The 13,917-nt window shown below is 42.5% G+C and overlaps 1 protein-coding gene across 3 annotated transcripts in view; it reads right to left on the reverse strand.

The window, feature by feature from the left end:
• The window catches only part of piezo1 (piezo-type mechanosensitive ion channel component 1), a 97,739-nt gene that overhangs the window by 63,690 nt on the left and 20,132 nt on the right, over positions 1-13,917 (reverse strand). For all 3 annotated transcript variants that reach the window (XM_056395669.1, XM_056395670.1, XM_056395668.1), the window contains exon 2: positions 7,953-8,048. In XM_056395669.1, the coding sequence (XP_056251644.1) occupies positions 7,953-8,048 (96 nt within the window). The remainder of the gene's footprint in view (positions 1-7,952; positions 8,049-13,917) is intronic.

Genomic DNA, 13,917 nt, shown 5'->3' on the forward strand with positions numbered 1-13,917 from the left:
AAAGACTTAAGGATAGTGCCGTTCTCCGCCAGGTGTTTCTCAATCGGACTTAAAGCTTGCTCAAGTGAGTCTTTTAACATGGAGGCTACCGTTTCCTGCAGGGACTCCATCTCCGACGCTTTTTAGCGTAGCCATGTCTTCCGGAGACTCGCTAACGTTAGCTTGTCTTCTGCTCGACAACTCCTGCTTCTTGGTCGGCGCTGGCTCTTTCTTTGAGGTCATAACTTAAGACTAAACCTTTATATACATTAATTGAGAGTATTTAGGTGTATGGGTCCCAGTAAACACACATAAAAGGGGCTATATTAACAGCGCTCAGTGTCGTGCAGCCATCTTGCCTCGTGCCTCACGTGAACCCTTTTATGCTGATTTGATTGAGAGAGCGCTAGATGCAGAAGTTACAGACTGTGTGTTTAACATAGTAGTAATTTTAACCCAAACCAATACGTTTTCCTCGACCTGAACAAGTCATTTTTGTGCCTGACCTTCACCAAATTAGAGGTGTCAGATCAGATAAGTGTCATTCCACAGAGAAACACTCCACTTTGTGACTTGCAGAACTTGTTGATCGTGGTGGCACTTTTTATGGGATTTTATGAAAATAAGTAAAAACAGAATTACACTGTAAAAGTGATGATCAAGGGAACATTTTGAACTGATAATCACTAATCAGTTCATCCTTGAGTTCAACTGAGCGTTTGTACAAAATGTGAAGTGAATTTCATAGTGAAAAAATTCCCTCAAGGCATTACATATTGCATGTACAAGGCCAAACCCGTGTTTTGTGAGGTCACCGTGACCACCAAAATCTAATCTGTTCATCTTTGAGTCCAAGCGAATGTTTGTGCCAAATTTGAAGAAGTTCCATCAAGGCATTACTGAGATATCGTGTCCATGAAGGATGGACAACCCGAAAACAATATGGCTCCGGCTCTGACTGTCGCTGGTGTGGAGGCATTACAAAAAGGAAACATGATATGATCATATCATGAAGTTATGATTCCATTAAAGTTCATTTCTGACAGTACTGAATTATTGCTGAGGCCTAGTAGTTGTGGGGAGATACTGGACAGACTGACAGAGTGATGCAGATTTCAACATGTTATATGAAGCAGGAGTCAGTCTACTGCTGTTAACTCACTGCAGCCACCAGCTTCAGTATCAGCTCTGCATTCCTCCAGCCTGATTCATTTAAAGATTCACCCGATCATGACTGAACTGGAGAGTGTGTTCTCTCTCACTCTCACATGTCTCCAACATCCAGATATAACACACACACGGCACACGTGTGTGTGAGTAATGCAATCCACAGGTGAGACCTGTGACAGGCTGGAAGTAGTTGCATGTTGACCCCACTGAGGATATAAACAGCAGCCTTAAAGTGAACATCTGCCACAAGCTGTCACTTAGAGAACACACACTCACACACACACACACACACACACAGCAGAGGGAGAACATAGTCATCTGACATCATATAACTGCAGAGGGGTTTCAACTTTACATTATTGATTAATTTGCCTATTAGTTTCTCAATGAATTGTTTGGCCAGTGAACTGTCAGTAAGCAAATCTTCACAGTTTAGAAGTTGAAACTAGGTCATGTTTGGCATTTTATCTTGGAAAATGACTTAAATGATCAGTTGATTATAAATATAGTTGCTGATTAGTGTTCTGTTGATTGACCAATCAAAGAATTGATTAATCATTTCCTCTCTAAATAGCAGTGTCTTCAGGTGAAGGAGAGTTAACGTAGAGGAGTGGATGCTGCTGAGGACAGTGTGTGTGTGTGTGTGTGTGTGTGTGTGGGGTCACAGTGGTGCAGTCACAACAGTTTCCTCTCACACTATTTGTATTTCCAGCCCTCTGTGGATGGAAATCACCCTCACAGCCATTCTGTGTGTGTGTGTGTGTGTGTGTGTGTGTGTGTGTGTGTGTGTGTGTGTGTGTGTGTGTGTGTGTGTTACCACTAAAAGAAGTGAACTGGCGTGTAGCTGTAGTTGGTTGTGTGGATTCCCTGATACTCTCACTTTATACAAACCTCCGAGCCATTTCCAAGCTGCTGCTCTGCTGCTGCTGAAATCCACATTTTATAACCACAACGTCGTCTGACAAAATTACGGGACTAGAAAAGTGACATTAAATGTAAGCATTGAAGTCAAAACCTGAGCTGGAAAATAAAACACTGTGTTAAAGTTTGTCCTTAACAGATGATATGCTTTTTTGTTACTTAAATACAAGTCTACAATGCTACTAGCTACTCGGTGGTTCAAACCTGCCCATCTCCTCCTGCAGTCTGTGCTGGGGTTTGATGCTATTTAGTATTTAGCATTAGCTCGTAGATGAGACCATGTGCAGCAGCAGTAACACTGGCCTCAAACTCCTACTGAATAAAAGACATCACAGAGCGGGAGACTCAGCAACCATTAACCACAGGTTAGCTACCTGACTAGCGAACATTAGCGCTTGTTCGAGTGCACCTCTGCCAAAAGAACATAACATACATTCAAGACTAACTTTAACCCAGACAGGTCCTGTGTGAAGAAAACAGCGGCAGAGGAGAAGCATTGTTTCCTCTTTCAGTTCAGGTTTTGTTTTCAAAGCCAAAACCCAATGTCATTGTTCTAGCCCCGTACACAACCACCATAAACATGGAGACAAAGACAGAGCTGTCTCTAACAATGGCAGACAGTGCAGTCCTTTTGGCTTGACCGGAACAGCAGGACCAGCCCTATGATGGCAAACGCCCCTGACTGACTGACTGATCATTGTTCCACCACTGGTCAGCCAAATGCCACGTGACCGAGTTTCCCCATTGGCCGCTGCTCTTTCATAATGAACTGGCACAGACAGATTCTATTAGGGGGCATTCACAGCCTGCAGTGTTGCCAACTTGGAGCATGTGTTGTTACATTTAGAGACTTTCTTTTTTGGACAAATATGGCTACTTCGGACAGAGTCTCCAGCTGTGCCGTCTCTCTCTCTGTTCAGTGAGTGTCAGAGAGGTGGAGCACCATGAACCCACATGGAGGCTGCGCTCTGTGTGAGAGGCTGAATCAGAAAGATATTCTGTCGCTTCTAACTTTCTCTCTGCTCACAGTGAATCCATCTGAAATCCCAGCTCAGTCAGTGTCTTTAACTGATGTGTTCGGCCATGTTCTCAGATGACGTCATGGTTATAGAAACAGGATTTTAGCAGCAGCTTGGAAGTGACTGCTGGTTAACATGCAGCCACGTTTCAGTCGCTGTTTCACACTTGTTTCGTTGTCATGACAACAGAAACAAAAAAACATGTCAATGAGAACAGCTTTATGGTGAATTCAGCTGTGTTAAAACGTAAGCAAACACATAAAGGGAAACCGGCTGACACTAGGCTTAATGTAAATATGACATGATGACGAAGCTGTTTACAGAAACTCCACAACAGTTTTCAACTCCATCTTCAGCTTCACACCCTGAACATATGTGCTCCAGACCTAGTCTTGTTTTGTACTCATGTCTCTACCATTTCAAACTGCTCATATAAGTGTCTTAGTGCAGACCACAGACTGGAGAAAAACATGGACCTGTTTGTCCTGATCTTGCCAGTTAGTGGACCTGACCTCCTGATGGAGCTGAGCTGCAGCAAGAACAGCTGACTGTCAGAACCTAAGACACTTCTCAAACAAAACACAGTTAGAAACATAGGCTACTTCTCCTCAAGCCATTTTCTAATGGAACAATAGTTCTCCAAATCACAATGGAGACTCACATTTGAAGAAGTGAAATTAGTGATTGAGACTTCCTAACTTCTTGTGAAAAATATATTTAGGTTCAATTGATCTCTGCCACACTAGTGCAAAAAACTTTTTTATGTGTATGTGTGAGTTTTTCCTTCTGTCTAGTGTCCGTCCAGTCCAAATGCTTAAACCATTCTGCATCAATCCATTACCTGCAGTATATCCAATAATCCTTTGCAGGGTCACAGAGTGCTGGAGCTTGGACCCTGAACACATAACCAGCCTGTCATAGGGCTGACACATTGACCATTCATACTCACATTCATCTATGAGTCTCTAATTAACCAGACCTGAGTGTCCTCACACTGAGGAGAGAATTGGACTGAGGCTGCACAAACACAGGGAGAACATACAGACACCACACAGAGAGAACCCAGTGGGTTAGAACCTAGAACCCTGTTGTTGTGAAGCTAGGGTGCTAACCTCTGTGCTTATAGTGAGAATGCCTCCTATACTTGCTGTAAGTGTACACTTTTTCAAGAACTAAATGTGAATACACTCCACTCGATATTCAGACTGAAATCAGTGAAACCAACAAACTGTGCAAAGCCATTCTTTGCAGAGAAGGTGAGGAAAGGTTTGAAAACAGCCAGGGAACCCACTGTGCTGTAAATGTTCATTCTATTATCTGCTTTGGACCAGTTCCACAACACGCAGCACTGACGTAGGGCAGCAAAGAGTTGGAAAACAATTCTATCAAAGAAGAAAAGCAGTCACACAGACTCCCTCACTGATGATTTTGGTCTTGACTTACTTATAAACTGAATGTTTTATCACATTTGTCATAGAAAATCTTGCTGCCTGTTTCACACAGTCCTGAAAAAGCAGCAGCAGCAGAGTCGTCTGTCAACTTATTAAATGTTAAAGTTCCTCCAGGCATGTTTTAAACTCTGAACAAATCCTCTGCTATGATTCATATTTAGTTCAACATGTTTTCACACATGAAAACTGGGTCTGAAGCTCATCTCCTCTTACTTCCTGATTGAGAAATGTGGATCAGGCCTTTAGCCCCGCCCACCACCTGCTGTCTCCAGGTGGACAGGTGAAAGAGCAGAGAGTATGAAGATGGTTAGAGGAGGAAACATCAGAGAGACTCAGTCACATGTTTGAGCCTCAGTCAGACCCAGACTCAGAGGAGGAGTCTGAGACCAGAACCAGAGACTAGCAGACGGATCAGAACGGTTAGCATAGTTAGCATCTTTTATTTGTTTATGTTGTTTGTTAGCTTGTAGCTGACAGAGCTTAACACAGTGTTAGCGGATGTGCTAATGCTAACTCTCTCTCTCTGTACTGACATGGTTTCAGGTGTATTTAGCCCCGCCCCCGTCCCCACAAGTTGACAAGATTGGTTCCTGAGGTTTGTGACGTATGAAACCCTGGCTGTCTGAATCTGTGTTTATGAGACCGTCATTGGTTCACTGCAGTTCAAGGTGGAAACACTCAGTCATGGTGTTGATGATTATTTCACTCTTCATATGTCTTGTATTATATAAAACATCATATAGATGTTAACAAGGTTGAACACTGGATTTTCATTGGAGGGTCTTTAATTACTTAGCCTCCTGGTGATTTTAACGATACACCCAAAAGTATCGATCTCACACATGATGAAGATTCAAATGGGATCGAAACGTTGTGTTTTTGAATAAATGTTGTGGTTTGGAGTCAGTGTGCAGGTGCTACTTTTTTTGTTGCTGTGATGCTGTTTTCCAAACGGCTTCACAACTACATCTGATGGCATATAGCTACATCCATTCAATCATTAACACTCTGTGTGTGAGATCATCAGAGGCAGCCGTGCTTGGATAAGCTGCAGTGATGTAGAATGGAAATCTGGCAAAGACTGAGATTCCATCACAACACCGGTGTTACTGATTATTTTTAGGGAAAGACCAGAGGTGGGTCAGTGGCTGGGGTCTACAAAATATCAAAATATTAGAAATATCACCATTAGTTTCCTGGACGACTTTACAAACAGTGTAAATAATTGTTGGTGTGACGGTGGTGAAAAAGAAACATCAGGGCCTCACTGACTTTTTACAGTTACACTTCTACTGTCTTCTACTGTTCAGACTCTCAGAGATCATGTATGTTCCTCAACAGCTCCATCCTCAGACTAAAGAGCTCTCCGCTCCCTCTGACAGGACAGCTGTAGGCGTGCAGGAGTCCTTAGATGATGTATAACAGTATAAGTGAATATTTGAAAAAGTGCCAGTGGTTGAGTCATCTCCAGCTCTGACTTAAACCGTCTCTTAATTGTCCTCAGAGCGCTTGAATTTTTTCCCTGCTCGGCGTACAGCTCTCTGGTGTGTGTATGTGTGTGTGTGTGTGTGTGTGTGTTTGCACATGTCAGTGTTTTGGCAGACCAGCGGGTTTTCCATTGGGGGAACTCCCCCCCTGCCTCCCTCTTTGCCCCCCCTCATTCTCACTTTGACTGTTCTCCCACCAAAATAAAAGCCTCTCTACACATTTTGATTCCAGATCATCTCTGTCTCTGTCCCTGTCTCTGTCCCTGTCTCTGTCCCTGTCCCTGTCTCTGTCCCTGTCTCTGTCTCTGTCCCTGTCTCTCTCTCTGTCCATGTCCCTGTCTCTGTCCCTGTCTCTGTCCCTGTCTCTGTCACTTTCTCTGTCCCTGTCTCTGTCTCTGTCCTGTCCCTGTCTCTGTCCCTGTCTCTGTCTCTGTCCCTGTCTCTGTCCCTGTCCCTGTCTCTGTCACTTTCTCTGTCCCTGTCCCTGTCTCTGTCACTTTCTCTGTCTCTGTCCCTGTCTCTGTCTCTGTCACTTTCTCTGTCTCTGTCCCTGTCCCTGTCTCTGTCACTTTCTCTGTCCCTGTCTCTGTCCCTGTCTCTGTCCCTGTCTCTGTGTCTGTCCCTGTCTCTGTCCCTGTCTCTGTCTCTGTCCCTGTCCCTGTCTCTGTCCCTGTCCCTGTCTCTGTCTCTGACAGGGACAGAGACAGAGACAGAGGGAGCAGCTGAAAAGAAAGGCAACAAATCTTTAACTTTTGTCCCACCAGCATCTGGGATAAAGATCACAAGGTCATGTGATGATGGAGCAATTTTAATTTCAACATCATGGAAAATATCAGTGGAAATAACTTCAATTTACAGACCTTCACAAAGAATCATGTGTATTCTCACTGGGTATTTATATGTATATGTATATGATATATATTATGTATTACCAACCTGATCAGTGTGCCATCAGAGTTTGTAAAAACCTCTAAGTATATTGACCTCTCTTTGGGTGAAACAGATTTTTGTTTTTAGGTTAAACTATCAATTAAATTTAAAATAAATTTAAAACACAGCTTGAGAGAATGTATGATTGAGACACTGTGAACACAGTCAGCACTGCTGCCTCTCTAGGTCGCACGATGCAAAAATGTGTGTGTTAATACAGAACGATTCAACTGTGCAAAGTGAAAAATTACACAAGAATACGAGTGTGTTTGGCCAAAAGGCTCAGACTGAACATGTTCACCTTTGTGTAGCTAAGATGAGGCAGAGTTTACTGTAAGCAGGGTGCGATGGAGCGAGAACTCACAGCTCACAAACCCTGTTAGCAGACATCAGCTTGATCAGTGTAAACTTAGGACTTAAAAAGATCAGATCTTGGTCTCTGCGTTTGAAGCGTGAAAAACTTTACATCCACTACCGTGTAAGGAAGGAACAATCCAGCCATTGTTGTCTGACTGTGGAGGCATGATGTCTAATGTGCTTTGACGGGGCTGTAGGTCCTACAGCTGATGTCACTGAGCTGGTGTCATGTGAGGAAATCCAAAGATACATTTCACTGAATTCCTTTCAATAAAAAAAAGTTATATAAAACATAAAATGTTGGACGTTTTATAAAATGTGAGAGACAGCGTTTGGACAAACCTGGACTCATATCAACACAGGTGAGAGGTGTGAACACAACAGAGTCCCCTCATTACATTTATGATATCTTAGATATGATATGATATTTTAGGGGACTGAGCACCGGGATTTTCAATTACTACATGCCTCTGTTTTACAGTAGCAAAGATTTTCCTTGTTAGGAAAAGTTCCTGTTATAGGTGTAGGTGTGAATGATGTGTGTGTGTGTGTGTGTGTGTCATCTCTAGATCTTTGTCATTTTAACAACATGTCAAAGTTGCCATACGAGATCGGATATACATAGACAGACGTCTTACCTCTGATGGTGTGTTTGTTGGGACACAGGAACCACGGCAGCAGCAGCAGGTAGAGGAAATAAACCAGCGACAGGATGTTGTAGCGAAAGAGACAAGCTGCAAAAACAGAAAGAATCAAATCAAACAACAGAAGTGGTTCAGGGACACATTCAGATTCCACACATGACATGTTGCCTTACATACCAATATTTCCTGATCCCTTACCATACAACACGTCTGAGTCTGAAAACATGTGGAACTAAAACTTCCGTCTTATTCCCTATGACCACAATCATATATATAGTAACCAAATAGTTTAGTTGCCTAATTCAAACAAGAAAAAAATCCAAAACTAGGTCTGAAGCTCATCTCCTCTCACTTCCTGATTGAGAAATGTGGATCAGGCCTTGAGCCCCGCCCACCACCTGCTGTCTCCAGGTGGACAGGTGAAAGAGCAGAGAGTATGAAGATGGTGAGAGGAGGAAACATCAGAGAGACTCAGCCACATGTTTGAGCCTCAGTCAGACCCAGACTCAGACTCAGAGTCTGAGACCAGAACCAGAGACTAGCAGACGGATCAGAACAGCTCTCTGTACTGACAAGGTTTCAGGTGTATTTAGCCCCGCCCCCCATCCCCACAAGTTGACAGGATTGGTTCCTGAGGTTTGTGACGTATGAAACCCTGGCTGTCTGAATCTGTGTTTATGAGACTGTCATTGGTTCACTGCAGTTCAAGGTGGAAACACTCAGTCATGGTGTTGATGATTATTTCACTCTTCATATGTCTGTATTATAAAAACATCATAATGAGATGTTAACAAGGTTGATTTTCATCAGAGGGAAAAATGTGTTGTATCATATTGTTTGTGGTGGAAGACACTGACAAAAGATCTATACTGTTGTTTTGTTGACTTTGTGAATGAGTCTGTGTCAGTTATTCAGACTGTGTGGAGAATAATTCACGACTGTCAAATTGAATTTCTATAATAGCAATATACCTGACATATGCTTTAAATGTTATGAAGTTCACATAACGTTCATGCATTGTATTAGAGAGTGTGACAAAATAAAGAAATTCTGGAGGGAGGTGATCAATACAGTCATGATCACTTGACTCCAAGTTGGTACTGCTACACTTGTATCCATCAAACCTCACTCTGAGAACCAAAAACACACATTTCTTAATCAGTCAGCTGGAAGAAAACTGTCACACCTACAACTGGTGCTTGGATCAAGGTCACTGTGCGATGTAAGTCCACGGAGAGTAAAACATTTACCTTGAAAAACAAATGCTTTAGAGGAAATCTGGAAACCATTTAAAGCTTTTCTGTACAAAATGGAGACGTAGGAGAGCTTCTGCAGGAGAACTCAGGATAAGATACTTATCAGAATAGTGAAGAACATTGTGTCTCTTTTCTTAATATGAACATCTCACTCAGCGTCTCGTGCTGATTCTCTGCTGTAATACCTGACGGTGGTTATGTTCTGTTTAACACTGTGTCTGCACAGGCAGCACAGAGCAAACAGCAGCTTCAGTACAGGCTCAACACTGATTATAGGTCAGAGAACAACACACAGTCATGGCAGTTTCATGCAGAACTAGGGTTGCAAAATTCTGGGAATTTTCAAAAATGGAAACTTTCCATGGGAAATTAGGGGAATAAACGGGAATAAACTGGGAATTTTCAAAATTGAAGGTTGGCTCTTCATAGGGAATTTAAATATAGTTGAGGAAAGTATATTTTAGCATAATCTTGACTAAAACAAACAGATGACATTCAAATACACTTGAATATCCATGCCATTCCTCAATCACATGCACAGAGCACACTGCTTACTGCATGGCTAACGAGACCACGCCCCCTACTGGCACCGTGCACGCCTCCATCGCATGTACAGAAGATTTCTAGAAGACTGGACCACACTTTTGAGCCTGAAGCACAGAGACTATTGAAGGCACACATTTGAGCCTGTGGAATAAACATATATAATATATATAATATACTATATAGTTTCCAATATGGCATATTTCCAAAATTCCCAAGCTTAATTTCCCATGGCAAATTTACCGGAAACTTTCCGGAAATTTACCGGACATTTTCCGCCCCTTTGCAACCCTATGCAGAACATGGAAGAAAAGGTCCTCTGTTTTTTGTGCTGACACATGGCGATAAACAGAGCAGCTCCCCAGCGAGCTGCTGTTTTCCTGCGGCACACCGAGGTTATTTCCTGCTATGGCCCCCGGTGGGAGGGAAGGGTGTGGCGGAGGGTCTGGAGGGTCCACTGCTCAGTATCTATCATTGAGTTCAGTGAAATCTCACACATTTAAACTTCCTGAAAATCACGACTTCACGTTCTTCATTCATCTTTTCACGTGTCATTCTCACATCAAACCGCAACTACACACGAGCAGATCCGCTGGTTACAACACCAAACTGCTGTAAAGTAACCACAGAAAAACCTCCGTGCTCATGTGCACATCATCGCAACGGTTCCCACAGTCGCATGAAAAGTCTGACATCACTTTGCGGCGCTCCACATGTCGAGAGCACAGGTCGACCAACATGACGCAACAGAGACAACTGACTGAGAGTGTTACTTTTGAAATCCTAATTCATTTGTGGATGTTGCAACATGAAGACACATATTCAGTTCGTTTCATTATCTGATTTTCAGCATTATTTTATGTAAAGCAGGTAAATCCAGACTGAATTTAACATTCGAACACATATTCAATTCAACTTTCGTTTACGTCTACGAATCATTACATGACAAATAAAACAGCACACTGCTGTGCACAGGAAACATGATGACAGACAGATATTCAACATGTCTGAAATGAATTCGAAAGTGAATTATACTGTGGCTGAAATTTCAAATTGAGAAAGCTGGTGAAGCTTGATGAAGATGTTTTCTGAATTGGTTTGTGTTTTTGTCTGTTTACATGTGTTTTCTTATGTTGGAGGGCGGAGAGGTCTAGAATTCAACTTAAAAGAGACTTCATCTGTCTCAACTGTCAGTCCAAACCCTAACCCTGTGTTTAAAGGTGATGAAAAGTAGTGAATGTGATTGGCTATGATTGTCACAATCTCTAACACGCACATCTCTAATGTAAGATCATTGATCAGACCGCAGGAGTGCCAGGTGCAGCTGGCCGCACTTGTTCAGGGAAAAGAGCCTAAACCTAAGAAGATGCTTCTTGTTGCAGTTTGTGCATTAAGCTACAGTGAAGAGTAAAATGTGCCTGAAACACTCACTGGAAAAGTTACATTAAAAGATTCCATTTCCACACATATGTACAGTATCACTATACCTACATTTATTTTTCTCAAAATGCCAAATTTTGCTGTAACAAATATATTGATCCTGGACTATTGGAATTTAGGAAATGCATTACTATCCACTGGAGATCCACTAATCTGTCAAACCCTTCACGGGGTTTCAACGATTCTTTAACTCGACGTTTATAATGAGTTGAAAGTTCAAACCAGTAAAACTAATGTGCATGTCTTTGGACTGTGGGAGGAAGAACCCGGAGAGAACCCGGAGAGAACCCGCCCAGGCACAGGGAGAACATGCAAACTCCCCAGGCCCGGGGTTCCAACACAGAAACCCTCTCGCTGTGAGGCGACAGTGCAAATCCTCAGATTTCAGAAGCTGGAACCATGACAACAGACTTGAACAGTGATCTGTCCATCAGCAAATCAATTCATTGACTCATATAAACAACATTTCCTCAGTACATCAACAGAAAACCATCACGTCTGGGAGACGAGGTTGGACGGGCTGATGCAGAGAAAAGCTCCACAGCTGTCTTTCTCCTGCATGTACAGTGTAAGAGGGATTTTATGAGGTTCTGCTGGCTTGAAGGAATTAAGACGATCTGCCAACATTAAGACCTTGAAATAAAGAAAATGTGAAGGCTTATTTCCTCCTGTTAAACACACGCAGTGATAATTACTGACTCAGCTAGAGTTAAGATTTAGATTTATCTCAGCCTGCTCAGTCTGAGCATGAAGGTGAGAGGTTTACTGCACAGGCTGCCGTCTGGCCCTCAGTCCTCTGCCACAGCTTCAATTCATTTACACTGCACACCAGCTCACATGCAAAAATACAACTACAAGGCTTCACATGTGAAAATACACACATGCAAGCACACACACACACACACACATACAGGCAGAATCAAATCTGCCCATATGTGCCCTCAAAATCTATTACAATGTGTAGGCCTCCATAGTGTAGCTGTATAAATATGACTGACAGCAGCGTTGCCCCTGAGCTTATAGATTTAATAAGATAATTAACAAAGAAATTCCTGGATAAATTTTGAACATGCCTGCTGCTTGGTTCATATCGATCAGCTGTCAGATGCTGCTGCGTATTTGTGCAAACAGATGTGAGGGAGCACTGGATCGTAGCCAGATGTGATGGCGCCATTCATGTAGGAGCATCTGAAGCACTGCTGGTGATACTACTGTATGTGTTTGTGTGTGTGTGTGTGTGTGTGTGTGTGTGTGTGTTGGTAGAAACTACTTCACTTTTCCACCAGAGCCTTTAATTGCTCCTCTGACCTTGTTTAGACTCTTATTTTGAAAGTGTATCCACGTGGTGGAGATGGAGTGTGTCTGTCAGTGTGTGTGGCAGTATAAATTGCTTCAGCTTTTATACAGCAGAGCCTCCAGCAAGCTCCTCTGACTCGTCCCAACACTTCAATAAAGACAATGATTTATTTTATGTGTTCTTACAGTTTACAGATGAGGTTTTATCACAGTTTAAAAACTTAACTTCAGAGCTCAGTCTAACATGGGCGTCTATAGTTAGCTTTGGACATCAGTCTCTGTACTCAGGGGGGATTTCATCAACAGACATAAAAGTTATCATAATGAGACCAACGCTGGAGGACAAATTTCTCTATGTTTTTATATATAAATTAACTATGAAGGTTGGAAATTGTTGGACTTAAAAGAGGTTGTCAGGTCTTTTTTTTTTTTTTTAGGAAAATTTTCAGCTATGGCAGTTAGAGTGCGTGTGATGTCATCACTCTAGCTCTGAACATTCTGTGCAATACACACCCATTATAAAATCTGAAACGGTCTAAAAACGACACAAAATGCGAACCTTGGTTTTGTGAAAACCATGATACAGAAATACAGATTCAACCCAACAAAAGCCTCAAGTCTTGTGACCTGTTTGTTTCTACATGAGTATGATGAAGCAGTAGACGCTCTGTCTCTGTGATATGACTCACACAATAACTGAGGCACAAACAAAGAATCAAACACCTAAGCACTTTGTTATTTCCTCCAGTTGCTAAAGCATGAAACCTACTGTCTTCCTTTCCTGTCTGGACGAATGAGACCAAACCCAAGGCAGGCTGCACACACCGTGTCTCCTACCTGGCAGTCTTTTCACTGTCCATCTGTTCAGCTCTTTAGGTCTGTCTCTCTTTCTTTCACCACAGCACTGACACTGAGTTTGTGTCGTTAAGTGCCGACGGCAGTAAAGCGAACAGAAACCTTTGCACACAATAGACACAGAGGGGGTATTGTTGAGTTTCCACCGGACTGTAAGTCTTTTGATGAAGTCATTTATTAAAGCCAAAGGTTGTTCTGGTGTAATCAGTAGGACAACACTGACCAAACATACCCAGCCCTGAAAAACCACAACTAAAACTCCAGGACTCCACAGCTGCTGCAGCTTGACTCAGATCCACGGTTCCTGTTCCTGGTCCTGGACTGATGTCGCTGACACATCCTTTTCTCTTTGTTTCACTTGTTTCCTGCTCCTTAAAGTCATAAGATTTAATGCAATAAATCACTCAGGTTCAACCATTCAATTCATATCTCTACCGCTATCAAAGTTCTAACTAAATCTTGACTTCAACACTTCCTGATCATCTATTCACTGCGGAGGGCCTTTTCTTTCCCACTGCTGTCCTTCAGCATGGCTTCCTCTCAGCCTGCGTATATATAGCTCCACCTAT

This window comes from Seriola aureovittata, chromosome 14, assembly GCF_021018895.1.
Source record: "Seriola aureovittata isolate HTS-2021-v1 ecotype China chromosome 14, ASM2101889v1, whole genome shotgun sequence".
Lineage (NCBI taxonomy): Eukaryota > Metazoa > Chordata > Actinopteri > Carangiformes > Carangidae > Seriola > Seriola aureovittata.